At 33.5% G+C, this 17412-nt stretch overlaps 1 protein-coding gene across 16 annotated transcripts in view; it reads right to left on the bottom strand.

Moving 5' to 3' along the window:
* PPIP5K2 (diphosphoinositol pentakisphosphate kinase 2) overlaps window positions 1-17412 on the bottom strand; it is a 72937-nt gene that overhangs the window by 13723 nt on the left and 41802 nt on the right. For 6 of the 16 annotated variants that reach the window (XM_042944516.1, XM_042944517.1, XM_042944515.1 and 3 more), the window contains 7 exons: window positions 12493-12600; window positions 12285-12401; window positions 8758-8925; window positions 6238-6411; window positions 4883-4955; window positions 3053-3172; window positions 2111-2173 (listed from right to left, as the gene is read on the bottom strand). In XM_042944516.1, coding sequence (XP_042800450.1) covers window positions 2111-2173; window positions 3053-3172; window positions 4883-4955; window positions 6238-6411; window positions 8758-8925; window positions 12285-12401; window positions 12493-12600 — 823 coding nt within the window. Of the gene's footprint in view, window positions 1-729; window positions 1307-2110; window positions 2174-3052; window positions 3173-4882; window positions 4956-6237; window positions 6412-6523; window positions 7219-8757; window positions 8926-12284; window positions 12402-12492; window positions 12601-17412 lie in introns of those variants that run through there. The other 10 variants (XM_042944522.1, XM_042944523.1, XM_042944527.1 and 7 more) reach the window with 8 other exon arrangements.

The following is a 17412-nucleotide window of genomic DNA, read 5'->3' as shown; positions in this document are numbered from 1 at the left end:
ATAAGCGCAAACCCTTTCTTTGCATTACACTGAACTTAGCAATGTTATGTTTTTTATCCTTTCATCAGAATGTTGCTAAGTATTCTGTAACAGCTATTTCCTTGCATTTGCCTGTTAGATTTTATAACAGGCAAATAATAATATAATCAGGTTCCTCAGGACTGCATTTTTTCCCCATTTATCTTTAGTAAACTTTGTATTTAATGCACAATGAAAGGGTTAGCGCAGCAATTTAAAAAGCCACCCTGCTGTCATGTTTAGAAGCTATAAAAACATACCACTGGAGCCTAGACATTCCACAGAGGAAACGGACCAGCACCTATAGAGGTGTAGGTGTTCTGCACAGAGGCCCAGAAAATAAGGTAAAGCACTGTCAGAAGATACTTGTTTCACCATGTTCCTTGAACTAAAGATGAAGGGAGGGGGTAAGTCCATGATATGTATTAAGATGGAAATAACATGAGAGTTAGGGGGAAATAAAAAGTGAAAGAGTCAAATGACAATTCATAGGACAGATAAGACAACACAGTATAAAAAAGAAAAAAAAATCTTGAAAACCCCAAAGAAACATTTCTAGAATTGAAAGAAATGCATTTTAAACGCATTAAGTCACATGTGTGGAAAATCCACATTTTTAAAAAACCTTTAGCCAAAGGAATATAAAGTTACTCTATTTTCTGTTAAATTTAACTTTTTTTTTTTTTTTTTTTTTTTTAAAGCTTCAGTAAACACAGATTTCTCCTATGTAAAACTTTCCATACTGGCTGTAAATACATAAGCATTCTGCACAAAAACTATAGTCAGTCTTAAACCTGCAATGTCTCTTCTTAGAATTTTGTGACTTGTTTTTCTTGTGACTTTGGTTTTTCTTCTAAGAAGTTCTTTAGAAGCTGCAGCTGTATCAAATAAGGATCTTTTTCTTCAGAAAGTAGCATTTAAAGAGCTACAAAGGAGGAAAAGCACATAAGCTTTAAGGGTAAATTTTCTTGTTGAGGATGAGATCTTCTTACTCCACCTCCAGAAGTATTTAGTGCACTTCTATAGGATCCAGAAGGGGGAGAATGGCTATAAACTTGTGTTTAATCCTTCAGTTTCATCTAAGTTTTTGAAAGACTTGACTTGAATTTTTGAAAGGTGTATTTGCAGTTAAAAGGAAAAAAAAAATTCCAGGGGATAAAAGTACCTTCATTCCGAATAAAAGCAAAAACGGGTATGTTTTCTTTTAAATTCTTCTATCCTCAATTATTTACAAGTGGTCAGTAAATATTCCCTCTTGACCCAGAAGAACAAGCTCTGTGTAAGAAAGCTGTAATAATGCAACAATTCAGTTTATAAACAATGGCCACAAAAACACTTTACTGTACTGTTCAGCCTCAGAAATTGAATTTAACTGAATGAGCTTTCTAGATTTTTAGCTTAGTGTTCTTCCTATCAGAAGTTCTCCAAATTTTAACGAAAAGCAGTGGTACCAAAAAGAATTGGTTGCTTGACAACAGCAAACCATACGGCCACATGAGGATAAAGTAAATACTGGATAAAATTTTCAGAGGTCTCCAGACCAGGTTGAGTTTGCTTTAGACAAAGAGCCACTGATAAATGTTACACAGTGAAATCTGCATCTCCTAGATCCCAAGAACTTTTCAAAGACATCATCTGGCTGTTTGACAAGCGTGGCTCAGTATTTTTTATCAAGTAGCTCAATAAAATAACTATGTGATCAGAAAAGAATTCAGGAAGAAAAAAAAAACATTAAAATAATTAAGACTTAAAAAGAAAACAATACTAATTGTTGTATTTTTAAAATTTGTGTAGACTGATCACTTGAGAAATTAGAAGGGATTTTTAGGTGCTAATTTAGTATTAAAACTCATCATCATTGTGGTCATTTAAAAATTTGAGATGAGTGATGTTAAATGATTGTGTAAATTACAGCTGATAAAGGGAGCGAGACAGTATCAATATTTTGGATTAATAGTAAGTTGGAATTACATGCCAACTGAAATTAAGAATGGAGAAATGAATGATACTGTATACCCCACAGTTTGAAATAAAAGAAAAATAAAAAAGGATGAAGCAGGGGAGTATCTTTTAAAATAAAAGCAAAACGTACCATTGGTTGGGTGTCGAGCAAATGAGATAGAAAACCTTTTAACAGCAGAACCGCGTGTGGCGTCTGAGAAAGAGAAAAACAGGTACCTGAAATTCGTAATAGCTACCAAAAGAAGGACACTTAAAAAAAGAGGGAAAAAACAAATATATAAGGAGGTTAGAATTAGGTGACATGCAGAAGGGAATGAGAGAGGGTACTGGTTAAAAGTAAAATGGCTTGAGGATAGAGGCAAAGTGTTTAATGAAATACACAAAAGAAAGAAAAGCAGGATGAGCCAGCAATTCTGTTAAGTCCATGTTTTACTGACTTAAGTAAATTTGTGGATATATGAAAAGAAGTTTTAAATAAATCAAAGGGTAATAAACACTCCTATTAATAGAAGGGACAAGCTTCCAGAAGCCTCCAAGGATAGTCCAAATATTAAAACTTAAGGTACATTAACAACAGTGAGAGGCTATCCAACTAGGGATTCTAAAATATTCTCATCATATGTTTGTTTTTATAAAAATATTGCCAAGTATAGAAGTATATTTTCTTCTACTTATCTACATTCCATTCACTTTATTTTATTTTTATCAATATCAGTAAGTAAAATAAGGGATAACGATAAACAAAAGTTTAAAAGATCAAAGAAAGATTTATTCTTTATAATATGGCTTATCAACTATCTAAAAGACCCAATACATGTAATGCAGCTCTAAACTTCACATTTGAACAAACTATTTATTGAATAAGTACTGTATGTCTAACTACTATTAACTCTTTGATGAAACATGAATCCAAGCTATGGATGAGAGAGCACTGGTTGTCACTTAGGCAAAGGGTGCTAGGATTCCATTTGAGTTAGTCAGTGGGCTTAGGCTTGTCTTTGAGAAGTACTATATGCTCATGGGTGTGTGCATGGGTGTGGATATGAATCTGTGTGTGCATGTGTGCACATACCATCTATGCAGCCAGAAGAAGTCAGCTTTTTACGATGAGTACGAGCATAATCCTGTAGGTTAGGTGCGCTTGAAGAACCCCCGAGCACCGAGGTGCTAAACAGGCCCGCACAGTGAGACCCTGATGGGAGTTAGAGAAAATACATACACAACGGGTGTTCTTCCATTCACATTGGGAATTCATGCAGCATGCAATAACATGGCTCTTACCACACTTATCTGGCAGTGCCTTGAACAGGCTCACAATTCGCTTGTAATGTCAAGTTTAATATAATCACCACCACCATTTATCATATGTACAAATAAGGGTACTTAACACTGTATAAAATGTTGTCTTTGAGGAAAATAATATGCCTACACAATTAGACATATACATTTTAAAACTATTAAAAACACTACTATAGAAGTTAATTTAGGTTGATAAGGGATTCTGTCAATTTGCATTAACAGGTCATATAAAGAAATCTCTCTTCGCACAGATCTAGTCACAATAGATCAGCATTTTTGAATGTATGTCTGTAAATGAAGAATTTTTTCTGGTACCCTTGAGTTAAGAATCATCAACATATGTTATGAAATAAAACAAAGCTTGCTAATTTGTGAGAAGACCAGGTAAGAACAACTTCTTGTAGGTCATCCAGGCCTAAATCACCTTACACTTCTAATACTTGAATGACTTAAGATCTTAATTAATAAGACCCTATGAAACACATTATTAGCAAATAAAACACAGCCAATCCAACTGATGCTTAGTTTGTAGTCAAAGTCTTCACACCCTAGTAAAACTTTTACCACTAGGTGAAGATTAAATAAGTTTCTATCAAATACATTTTGATACATAAAGGAAGATCATGTGGCAATATTAAGTTACCAACACAAGCTATACGTAATTAACTAAAGATCTTCAAGTAAGTAGGCATCAACAAGCAGTTCATATACTTAGTATACAGAGCAAAGTACATATATAGTTGAAAATTACTTATTTATACTTTTATTAAACCTATTTAGACAACTACTTACAGTATGCTATTACCTCATATAGTTTATCAACAGTGAGCTTAAAACCGATAAGTTTAGCAAGATCTTTCTCGATGTTGCTTTGCAACATTATTTGCAAAGAACCAATTATGTTCTATAGGTCAAGAAAGAGTAACAACTATCCCTGTGCATTAGTTTTGCTTTGGTTTTTCTTAGGAAATAGTCAAAAGGAAAATTAATACACCAAGAAAGGGTTTAAAACACTCTTTACTAAGTAACTTAAAAACAACAACAACAACAACAACAACAACAATTTTTTAAAGTAGGCTTCACAATAGCACAGAGCCCAACGCGGGGCTTGAACTCATGACCCTGAGATCAAGACCTGAGCTGAGATCAAGAGTTGGATGCTTAATCCACTGAGCCACCCAGGCGCTCCCCTAAATTTTTTTTTTTTAATCAGAAAAGTAGAAGGTTCTGTTTTGTATGCAATAACGTATTCACAATTTTATCAAGTGGGAAAAATGAAGTTCCTTCCTAAATTAAAGAATTTTGGGATTTTAATTTATAGAATACAAGACTAAAAACTACCATTGGCAATTGGACTAAGCAGTTTACATTATGGACACTTAAAAAAAATTATACATCAAAATTAAATGCTATTTCTTGTTCATTTTATCAAAACTTTATTGTATACTTTGAGTTGTACAACTCAACATTTTTGAATTAGTGTATGTTAAATAAAAATAAAGCATAGCATTTGGTCATGCTTTCGTCACTGAAGAGTTAGTTTTACATGTGTGCAAAATAGGGAGTTGAAGGTCTGGAGTTCAATTTCCTTTAGACCACATACCTACAGTAGGGTTCTGCTTCTGTTCCACAAGAGTTCTTGGTGTTCGCAGATAATTAGCGTTTTCAGATACAACCTGCACAAGGAAAGCAAAATAAATGAGGTAAAACAGTAAAATCAATTTAAAAGTCCATACTTCATTTGCAGCCTGTTCCAGACAGACAAAGGTTAATAAGCTGTATGATAAATATTAGTAGAAATACATAAAACATGAAAGATCATGCAAGATCCCCTTCTGAAGGGAGTCCATTTCATATGAAGTCCTTGCAATGAAGTGGTGCAAAGCAGGCATTCAGAATGAAATATCATGTATGAAACAAGACAGATGAAAAGAAACAATTAATAGATTGATAAAATTTCACACTCTCTTAAAAGAAGCCAAATGCCCACTTTTAAACAGCTCCTGTATTTGAAGGGGGGAAAAAACAATCACAAACAAAAGAAAAGACAGACAGAGACTGTTGAGGTCACCATACAATTACTGATCCATGCACGGGCTTTATCAGAGTAACCTTTAAATATTCACAGCCTTAATGGATACCATAATCCCTTTTCCTATAATCAAATGCATTATACTTCCAAAAGGAAATTGCTGAAATTCTCAAAAAAGTCATGTGTAACAGCATGGAAGTGTAAAACCTTCCACTATAAAACAAAACAAACCCCAAACCCTAGTATTTTAAATTTCCAAATGTCATCACAGAAAGTCCTTCTGAAATCATTTAACTTTGGCCCACATTATTAGTGGGCACCTATACATTATACCCTCTCATAAAGAGAGCATTAAAATATTACACAACTAAACCCCATGCTGTATATATCCCTTAGATACTTCCAGATAATGCAATAGTGAGGGAGAGAACAATCAGTATTACATGAGCCCTGCTAATTAACACAGGACCATGTAAATCTTGGATTTTAAAAAATGTTCAAACTCTCAGCAAATTCCAAACGGAGTCTAATATTTCAATTATGGGGGAAATGGTTACTGAATTTTCTTACCATCAAATTATGTAATTTTGTTTCTAAATGTTTTAAAGGACAACTATGCCAAAAAAACGATTTCTCTCCTTTAAAAAAATTTTTTTATTAACACTAAAAGTTCCAGGAGTATAAAACTTATTAATTTTTTACTCCTGGATATTTAAAACCCTCCCAGTAAAAATCCTAAACACATGCAATGTAAGTGGTTTCTTTCCCTCAAATATTGTCAGATATCACAAGCATTTGAAAATTAAAAATTAAAATACAGAAGGATTTACTCTGATGTTAAATATAAGGGATTAGATGTCCTCAAAGACAGCTATTTGTTGCTCTGAATGCAGGTAGAAAATTTTAATGAAGTAAAGTTTAAAAACCTGTTGCCATGAGCCAAAAATACTGGATGTGAAAGCCAATGATTTGGGGGAGACAGGGGAAGAAGTGATTTGTTCCCCTGATCTGCGTCTTCGACGCCCAGTACCCACACCACTGGTATAATGCAGCCAGGTACCAGTACCCTCTGGGCTAGACACACTCAGGGGGCTCTCTTCCTGGAAGTGAGAAAGGGGCAAAAAAAAAAAAAAAAAAAAAAAAAAAAAGCAGAGCATGCAAAGTTAGATACAACAGAGCCAAATGATCAGAAAGAAAAAAAAATACAGTTTGTTTGCATTTGTTTAACAATTTTTAAAAAACTATTAAACAGTAATTTGGGAGCCAAATAATTCAAATATTTGAGAAACTGACAGGAATGGCTTACAAATCTAATTGCATGTGACAACAACTGTAAGAATTACCTTATTATCTTAAATATACAAAATATCTATACTGCTTAATAGTTGTTCCTTGTCTCTTAAAACTGGAAAGATTTAACAATTTTCTGTCTTAGCAACTTATAAAATATGAAAGTATTGTTTAATTTTAGATATTCAAGACGTTTTGTGCTATACTAACCTTTTAACCCAAAGCACTAAAGAATTGTGCAAAGGGTTAAAGAGATTTCAATGTATGTAAGGTAGAAAAGAAAACCTGTCTGCCAGCCATATTTAAAAAAAAAAAAAAAAAAAAAAAAGAGGTAAGATGGATTCAAACTGCACTTGTTTCCACTTTCAAGTTATTTATTTGTTTACCCCCTCCAAAGATTATTCATAGAGTTCAATAGGCAAAACATGCAGCAAACATTCTCATTTACATGTTTGCATGTTCAGGTTTCAGACAGTGAGGACAGAGTAAAATCTACTTGCACAAAATGAAGAGAATAGTCTTTCTCTCTGTGTGTCTTTTGGAAGTACAAACTTCTGATATCCATGGAGATGGTGGACGCTGGAAAAAGTCTTCAAGGTTTTACTTGAATTATTTACCTTATGGAAGTAAAAGTTTAGCATGGCATAGAAATAATCTCTTGAAAGCAACTATTTAAGTATGAGAAAAAGGTTTATAAATGTGTTCTGCGTCTTAAGAATTAACAAAGGGCAGTAATTTTGTTGAAGATTTTATAAACATAAATGTGTTGCAAAATGGACTCCCAACACATTTGGCTGTATCAGTGTTATAACGTTTTTGGAGTGCAGGAGAAGGTTTAATGGTGAAATTTTGAACAATCTGATTAATTTGCAGATTGCTCTTATTCAACAACATCAAAATCACTGCCCTCACACAAATGGTAGTTTAGGTTATATTAATATGTCATTTCCCGATTTTTTTTAATTAAAGATACCTGAACATAACCCCAGGTATCTCATTTTTAAATTAAGTATAGTAGAACATAATCCCAAATTCTACAGTTGTTAGTCGTCCTCTTTTATAATTAACTTAGAATATCATAGAAATCCTAACTAGTACACAATTTTCATTATAAAATTATAACAATCTATTTTACTGATGGATGTTTTTCCTATTCATACTTGCCCAACTGGGTCACAGATACATTTGAAATTTGAGAATCGTAAAGCACTTATGTTTGTATAATTTGAGGCTATAGAAATGAGCATAATTCTTTTTTGTTGTTTATATTCTGACTCAACAACTGCTAAATAAATGTTATACCTAACTCTTAAGTCTTGGCATGTTTAATTATCAACAAAAAATATTTTTCTAATTAAAAGTTTATGGTTGTTTCTATCTTACAATCTTGCTCTATGCTTTTACTTTAGCATTTAGACAACATTTATAAGCACTAATCTCAATCAGTGCTGGGGAGAATCATGCTACTGAGAACACAGATAACCCAAAATTAAGGTATTTAAAATATAAAAATATATACAGGTGTTAAATATTTACTTAACTAGCTACAATCCAACTATTCAACTTTCCTCTTAAGTCTTCTTTTAGTAGTTATTTAAGTGTTATTCTATTAGAGAACATAAGAACTAGCTTTATTTAACTGTAGACAAAGGTAAACTTTCAACTATCTCTTCAAATTTTCAAATTCCTATACTGGTTTTTGCAATCAGGCTGACATTTTAGAAGTTCATATCTTTATTACAGTGTCACTGGAATCAGTTGTTGTTGAAGCATTTCTGGCAATACCTCTCTCCTTTCAGACAAAAATTATTCTCTGCTCATTACATCAAACTCTTAAAAAAGTTCTTTATTAGAATAACCTAAAGTGACAGGACAAAAAAAAAAAAAAAATAGATCAGCTCTTGGAAAGGTCTTATTTTACCGTATTTATTCAACTTGGTTACAAAAACTATACATAGAGCTCCAGATTCTTAAAACTGATCTCTTTTTTAATAGCCTCTATATTTTTAAAATATTTATTATAAAAATAGGCAAAGATAAAAATAAAAAATCTGTCAGGGTCCCAAGTTCCATAATTAAAGCTGTATTTTCTTTTCTGGTTTATTAAAATATAGTTAGTTTATTTAATGAAAACATGCTCTGACACATATACTTACTTCATTTGTAGCCATCTTCCTAGATCTTGGAAGTGGAGACTTCCTGTGTATATGAATTGGCTCTGATACCATTGGTTTGAACAGTATCACAGCACGATCAACCTCATCTTTTTTAGAAGTATGTGGTTCCTCATCATTATCAATTTTAAAAGATCTCCTGCCTTCATTCTGTAGGCAAAGAATACAACATATAAAATTCAGATAAATTCTCTTCTGATGAACAAATTCAACCACCAGTTGGTGAAGTCAGTTGAAGTACATATACAAGTTTGTTTATTCAAATCAATCCATATTAATTGAATTTTTACAACAGCCTAGTACTGTACTAGGTATCATGAGACAGATGACAGAGTACCCAACTTTAATAAAAACATATACTCCACAGAGAAATTAAACAGCTAAATGACAATATAAAGCCATCTAAAACAAAGTACTTAATTTTTATCAAATGCCAAAATAAATAAGAAATAATAACAAATGACAGTAATAACAGACATCAATTTTATTATATAGGAATGGCATCAGCATGAGCACAAACTAAAATAGCATTTTAATTTATAAATTTCAGAATATTTAAATTCTGTTCCAAATATTCCCAACACATGTGATGACTGCATACATAAATAATCATGCGATGACCTACTAAATATTTACTGGGTGTGCCAGGACACAGATGAATAAGATGAAGTCCCAGGTAAAATATAAACAAATTAAAAAAATTTATACCAAATATATATCTATAATAGAATAAGTAAATTGGGGCATAGTCATAACACTAAAACACGTTTTGTAAAGCAGCAACAATGAACAGACTAAAAGTAAATATAATTATATCAAAGAATCTCACAAACATAAGATTAGCAAAAAGAAGTCAAGCAGAAGTACCTAAAACCCCTCATCAAACTAAGGAGTATAGGAAATGAAGAGGAACTTCTTTCATTGGTTAAGGGATATCTAAAATCTTGACACATCGGGGCACCTGGGTGGCTCAGTTGGTTGAGCATCTGACTTTAGCTCAGGTCATGATCCAACGGCTTATGAGTTTGAGCCCTGTGTGGGGTTGTGCTTACAGCTCAGAGCCTGGACCCTGCTTTGGATTCTGTGTCTCCCTCTCTCTCTGCCCCTCCCCTGCTCGTGCTTGCTCATACTCTCTCTCTCTCTCTCTCAAAATAAATAAACATTAAAAAAAAAGATCTTGACACATCATCAGTTAATAAATCACTGAAATATTAGTGTGTCTACCATTACTAAATCTACTCAACACTGTACTGGACATTTGTCACAATTAATAGATATGGTCATATACATAGGAAATCCAAATGACTCTATGGATAAACTACTAGAATGAATAATAGCATGCAATGAGGCTGCTAGTTATAAAATCTTCATATAAAAATGAGTTAAAATTCAATTTGACAATAACAAACAAAGGAGAATTTGAATAAGCCATTTATGATAGCATAAAAATACAAAGACCTAGGAACTAATCTGACAAAGATACAACACATGAAAAAAGTCCCTTAATTGTACCAAAAAGATATAAAAATAGCTAAATAAATTCAGAGATATACCAAGTCCTTGTTATTGCCCTCAAATACTGTGTTATTGCCCTCAAAATTGATCTGGAGAATTTATGTCATCTCAATCAAAATCCCAAAAAGATCTCTTTGCAACATTACTTTTTGCTTTAGCTTGAGAATGTCTAAGTGTTTAGTATCAACACTTCTATTCAACACCATACTGGTCCAAGCTAGTAGCACTTCATAAAAGCATATCCAAATGGCCAATAAACATATGAAAAGGTGCCAATCGTTACTGGTCATGAGGATAATGTAAATTTAAACCATGACAAGAAATCACTACATATCCCTCAAAATGGCTACATTAAAAAAAAAATCTATTTATCTATCTATATCTATATCTGTATCTATATCATACCAGGGGCTGACAAAGATGGCAGTATCTTTAGAAAACTATTTGACTGTATTATCTCAAGCTGAACATATGCACACCCTATGACCTAGCAAGTTTACTCCTTGATGTATATCCAAAAGAAATATGTACATATATTCACCAAAAGACTTGTACAAGAATGTTCATGAAAGCACTCATCTTCATAGCTTGACTGGAAACAAATGATCAAAGTGGAATAGATGAACACATTGCACTATATTTACTTCTATATATTGTTGCCATGTAATCCTATATGACAACAGAAACAACAGAATGGATGAAACTCATTAACATAATGAAAGAAAACCCACCTCACACCCCCCAAAAAAGCATGTATTTTGTGATTTCATTTATAACAAGTTCAAAAATATTCATAATTAAAACATGGTGCTAACTGTCTTGATAGGTATCTTTGGGGAGAAGACAGGGAGACTATGACAGGGAGGGGCACAACTGGATCTTCTGGAATGATGATATTATTCTATCTATTACCTGGTTGGCTGTTTTATAATTGTGTTCCTTTTGCAATACATCATTAAGCTATACACTTTGGATTTATCAATATGAGTTATAGTTTAGTAAAAAGTTTTAAATTTAATATATATTTAACTTTGTAAAATCACTCTAAGAATTAAAATACAATAATTTGTGCCAAGTGCTTATTATTATTAGCACAATGTTTACCATGCAATATTGCTCTGTGGGAGATGCAGGAGAGAAGCATCAAAGGAAAAGACTTCAAAAGGGAAAGGCTGGAGAAGGTGCAAGGCCTTAGGAAATGTTTACATACCTGAACTAGGCTGGCTAGACTCCTAAGCCTAGAGCCATTAACATTGTCCAGGGCCGGATCCTCCTTCACACCTGACCCTTCCTAGTGTTATAGCAACAATTAACTCGAAATTCAACCTTGAAAAGCTAAACCATTAGATTAATTAACACTTGCTTAGATGACTTTATGCACAATTATCCTAACAAAAAGCTTCATTCTGGAGTCGGGGGGCCCTGGGGCCTCATTCCATCCAGTATGAGGACCTTTGCTTAACTGCACTTTATTTGCGCACTCATCTTTTGCGACAGGCCATACTCCTTTCAACAGTGCTCAAGTAATATGACAACCAAAACCCAAACCAAAACTATAGTTAAGCATTGTAAATAATGGCCTTAAAAATACAAAAAGTTTAGGGGCCCCGGGGTGGCTCAGTCGGTTAAGTGTCAGACTTGGGCTCAGATCATGATCTCCTGGCTTGTGAGTTCGAGCCCCACATTGGGTTCTGTGTTAACAGCTCAGAGCCTGGAGCCTGCTTGGATTCTGTGTCTCCCTCTCTCTCTGCCCCTACCCAGCTCGAGCTCTGTTTCTGTCTCTGTCACTGTCTCTCAAAAATGAAGAACATCAAAAAAATTTTGAAAAAAATACAAAAAAATCTAAATAAAACATAAAATTCTAGTATGCTCAGAAATGTTGTCCTCCCAGGGTGCCTGGGTGGCTCAGTTGGTTAAGTCTTCAACTCCTGATTTCGGCTCAGGTCATGATCTCACAGTATATAACCAAGCCCTGAGAATTTCATCTTTATTACCTCTCTTGAAGCTGGTCTATATCCATAGCCTGATGGTAAATTTTTGTCTTCTTCGCATCCTTTAGCTCCAGGACTAAAATGTAATTCAACATGAAAGCGTTCCTCTGAGGAAAGATCCTAAAAAATATTATAGAACATTTTCAAAATGAAAAACGTCAGGCTATTTATTTACCTATGGTAATACACCCAAATCAAGAACTCTTTTTACCTTGTTAGGATCCTCATAAAGCATGATAACAATCTGAGTCATATAATTGAGTTCATTGACAACATTTAAGTAATCCATAGCCCGTTTCCACTGTTCATCCTTCGATTCCTAAACAAAAGGTATATGGTAAGCATTTTCTCCTATTGCTTTACTTGAAAGTCACTCTATTTTCATTATGGTAGTTATTTAATCTTGAGTGATACCATACAAATAAGGTAAATAAGTATATGCTCAACCTCTCAAAATAACTCCACTATCTTTAAGTCTTGATAAATTACTTATGTTTAGGTTAATTATTTTAAAAATCTGTTATGGCATTCTTAGAGAGTCTAGTGGTAACTTTTTTTTAATAGCTTCTAGAATTTAAAAATTAAAAATCTCTTGAAATACAAACCCACAACTGAATTCTGAGGGTAAGGAGCAGTGAGTTGTTAACCTTAAGTTCCAAAGTACCTGATGTAGTATCATGCTTCGTAAACTGAATACCATCGTCTAAGAATAGAGCTATTTTTCCACCATCAAATAGTGCATGTATGTATTACATGCCTATCCGTAAATATGCCTTGTTACACTGCAGTGGTATTTAAAATAATCAGCAGGAGGTGGCACATGTAGGTTCCATTAATCTTACCATCTCTTTCATTGCTCCTCCACCTTCATTTAGATAATCATGGTCTTTAAACATCTAATCACAGAGCATCAGAACTGAAAGGGATCCTAGAGAACATGAACTACAAACATTCTAAGTAGAAAATTCTATCTGAAAAGGTTAAACTAGTCAAGGTACAAAGTCTACAGTCAATAGTCAATAGGGTCCACATCACAGAAAACTCTTCCATATGTCATAAACTTTAGAAATAAAGGCATACAACAATTTTCTGCATATAGTAAGAGCGTTCAGTATTTTGCACTTCAGTATAAAATGTGCATTGTTTTAAGAAATGAAATTTGATATACAAAAGCCCAAACTTATAACACCACATGTTAATTGCATATTAAAAAACCCCAGAAAACAAAACTAGCATGTATTTCCTTTTCAAATTTAGACACTCGACATCCCTGAGGAAGCATGCCCCTTTTCAAGTTTATGGAAGAGTAAAATTAAATATACATCATATAATTTGTATTCTTCCATGTGTGCTTAGCATCATTATAACAAATGGCTATCCACACCTCTAAATGCTGTAATGCCAAGCCATCAAAGCTGCTACTCTTAACCTAAGCAATACTCCAGAGAAACAACTGCATCTGTGTGTTTGTGAGTGTATTTGGGGAAGGTATATGTGCAAAGATATATACATTTTTTTAAAAATTAATAAAGAAAAATATAAGTTAGTATAACATTTCTGAGTTATACTAAATGAGAATTACTATAAATGAAGGGTTTAAATTAAATACTAAAATTTTTCAATAGGTTCATGATCCTACATTATGAATAAGAACACCATCTAATAATATCTAATTCAGTGCTGTAGGTACAGGTTCTGCTAGGTCAGTGCTAATGAAGAGATGAAATTAAATAATATTTAGTAGCACTTTTATATTTATATATGTTATATATAGTACTATATATCTTTACGTACTATACATATTGTATATATAATAATATACATATATATACTATGTGTAGTATGTATATAATATATATAGCACTATATATACTACATATTTAGTATATTTAGCATATATTTAGTAACTTCCTGAATATAGTCAGTATGCAAAAATCCATAAAACCTTTTTTTTTTTAAATTAAGTCTCATTCAATATAGTCCCTGAAATGTTGTTTACAATATTGTTTCCTTAACAAACACCTTTAAAAAAAAATCTATTATGGAGAGCTAGATTTTACCGAGTTCACACTGAAAAATCTACAGTTTCAACAGGGAAGAGAATGAACAAGGTTTTAAGTATATTAGTTACAGGGTCTTATAAAGATATTATGACCTGGGACAATGATTTATAGTTCAAATAAATTAATTTTTTAAAATTAGCAAATGGGACATCATATTGATATTATAGACTTTACATGTATTTACTAACGTGAAAAATACTTTTTTTTTTCAAAAATCTGGAAGCAGAGTTTTAAAAGAATGGTGTTCAGTTTCTGTTTTACAAATGCAGCTGAGCGTGAGATATACTCAACAAGCTCTATTGTATTGCCATCACCCTAGTCCAAATTACATCATCTTTTTTAGATCACTGCCATAGCTTCCTAACTGGTTTCTTCATATCTACTCCAGCCTATCTGCTGTCCACACAGCAACCAAAGCCATTTACTTCCCTGCTTAAAAATGGCTTTCTAATCCCTTTAGGATTCCCAAAGCACTGGCTCTTCATCCTTATTTGTTGCCATTTTCTCCATTGCTCACTATTATGCTCCATAGCCTTGTTCTATTGGTTCCTATATGTTCCATGCTTCATCCCCTAAGTAAATGTAAGAGAGTAAAAAATGAACCATGTAAGAGACGTAGTTCTCTCCCCCAAAAACAATTCCATCATTACTATTGGATATGTGAATTCTTGCCTTGCTAATTAAGGGTCATTTTTTTCCCCAACTATTTCGTTTATTAAAGCTGCAAGGGATGTCACTTGGCTATTCCTTAGGGACCAACAAGAAACCAAAACAAGAGGGAAGAACATATGAATTAGAAAACATGATTAGAACAGAACACTGAAATAACTTCAGGGTTACTTTAATATTAGTTATTCATCAAGGCTAATAATAAAATTAAGAACCAAGAGACATAAAAACAAATCTTTGTTATACATCTAATTTCCCTTTACTAAAAAAGTAGGAAAACAAGGCTGGATTTTCTTTTAAGGACCGACCATTTTGTTAACAGATGTGTATAGATGTGTACATCAATATATATACCAATGTCAAATTTAGGATGTAATAGAATAAGAAAATTAAAGGAAAATTCTTATTTGTTGCTATTTTACAGATGATGCAAAAATATTTTTTATATATAACAGGGTGACATTGTATTTTGGATAATCTATGGTTTGGGTATACTGAGAAACAAAGAAGATATTCAAATTTTTAAGTCTCTTTGGTACATTATCACTTCCATTGTCAATCCCTACAATGTCATTTTTTTTATCTTTTCAAATGCAAAATCTCTGGGAATCTTATTACCAGCCACTACTTTACTGTCATTAATATGTTGGCTTAACTCTGTACTTTTAACTCACATCTGTGTCCTCACATATGGACATACTCAAGCTGTCTAAAACTAAACTTACTACTTTCTTTCTAAGACCTGATCCTCTCCGTAGGTGTTAGTTTTATCAGTGAATGGGTAGGAATATCTACCAATTTACCCATATTAGAGATATGGGAATCTTTCTCAATTCTCTTCTCTTTCTTAACCTTCATACCTGTGAGCACTGGAAGGCTCTCAAGGAGAGCATTAGTGAAAGCCTAATGGGCCGTGAAAAGGTTGTTGGCGAGGGATTATAGAAAGAAAAATGTTACTGGAAGGTATAAGAAAAAGAACTCTTGCTATGTAGTGGCATAAAGTGTAAAAACACTAGCCTGTAGATGGTGGAAAATAAAAAGTATATCTAATGAGCTAGCTATGGAGATTTCTAGGAAAAGTACTGAACATGTCATCAAGATTCTTCTCACTGCCTGTGACAGGAGACAGCTAAGCTGCAGGCAAATTGTCAATTACAAAGAAGCCAAGACTTAAAAAAAAAAAAAACACCAAAAAAACTGTTCCTCATTCCGAGCCTTTTTAGGGAACAAACAATGCTGTAATTAAAAGATGGCTTTCAGGAAGAAAGGGTACACAGGAATCCGCCATGAAAACGATGTGACTGCAAAAACACTTGTTAAGACCTCAAATCCTCCAAAGAAACAGAAGACTTCCTCAGGATCTTAGGAATATGTTTTTCAGATGCTCAGAATTAAGTAATAAGGATTGCTGAGTGCCATCCCTTAATTACCACAGAGGGAACCCAAGGTAGAAAAGGGCTTATCCTTAAGAGATCTTTGGGTATGATTTATTTAGTACAATATATTTCAAATTACTCCAGTATGATAGAACCCTAATTAAAGAATGGGCAACATGTACCTAGGTAGATTTCAAAATTGCTATGACCAATGACTACAGTATACCTTCTGTTTTACCCTCTCTTGAAGTTTATCTACTATAGTTATCTCATGCCTAACCCACCACTGTATAATGGGTATTTGAAGGACAGATAATTGGTCTCTTCAGTGCATAGGTCTTTAAGACTGAATGCTTTTGAGCACTCAAGGAGTTGTGTCCAAGAAGCCCCATCTACATCTGGACCTGACTTACATGAAGAAGCCTGGGATGCCAAGTTTATAATTAAATAGGATAGGATGGGTATTACTGGGTAAAAGGTTAAGTGAATTTTGAATATGGGAGAAATATGGATTGTGTGGTCAAGATGAGACATATTCTCATCGGATAATATGACAGTGACACTCCACTCATGTAGTAAGGTGGATCTATCTCCCCACCTCTTGAACCTGGATGAACCTCTGTGATTGCCTCAATCAGTACAGCTCAGTATAAGTGATGTTATGTGACTTTGTAAGTTAGGTCATAAAAATGTCTTGCACTTGCACCTTGTTCCATTTTGAAACTAAATCTTGGAACTCAGCTACCATGTTTGGAGGAAGCAGGTCACATGAAGAGGCCAGATGTAAGTATTGTGGTCAAGAACTCAAGCTGAAGTTCTAGCTGACATACAGCATCAAGCACCAGACCTGAGGAAAGCTTTAGATGATTCAAACCCCAGTCACTGTCTAACTACAACCTCATGAGAGACCCAAAGCGAAACTGCCTAAGTATATCAGTCAATCCTTTAAGCTGTGAGATAAAAATGTGATTGTTTTAAGCTAAACTTTGGTATGATTCATTACTAACAGTAGATGAGAGGAGC

Source organism: Panthera leo, chromosome A1, assembly GCF_018350215.1.
Source record: "Panthera leo isolate Ple1 chromosome A1, P.leo_Ple1_pat1.1, whole genome shotgun sequence".
Taxonomy (NCBI): Eukaryota; Metazoa; Chordata; class Mammalia; order Carnivora; family Felidae; genus Panthera; species Panthera leo.
The sequence above is the reverse complement of the archived record's forward strand: the minus strand, read 5'-3'. Positions and strand labels throughout refer to the sequence as shown.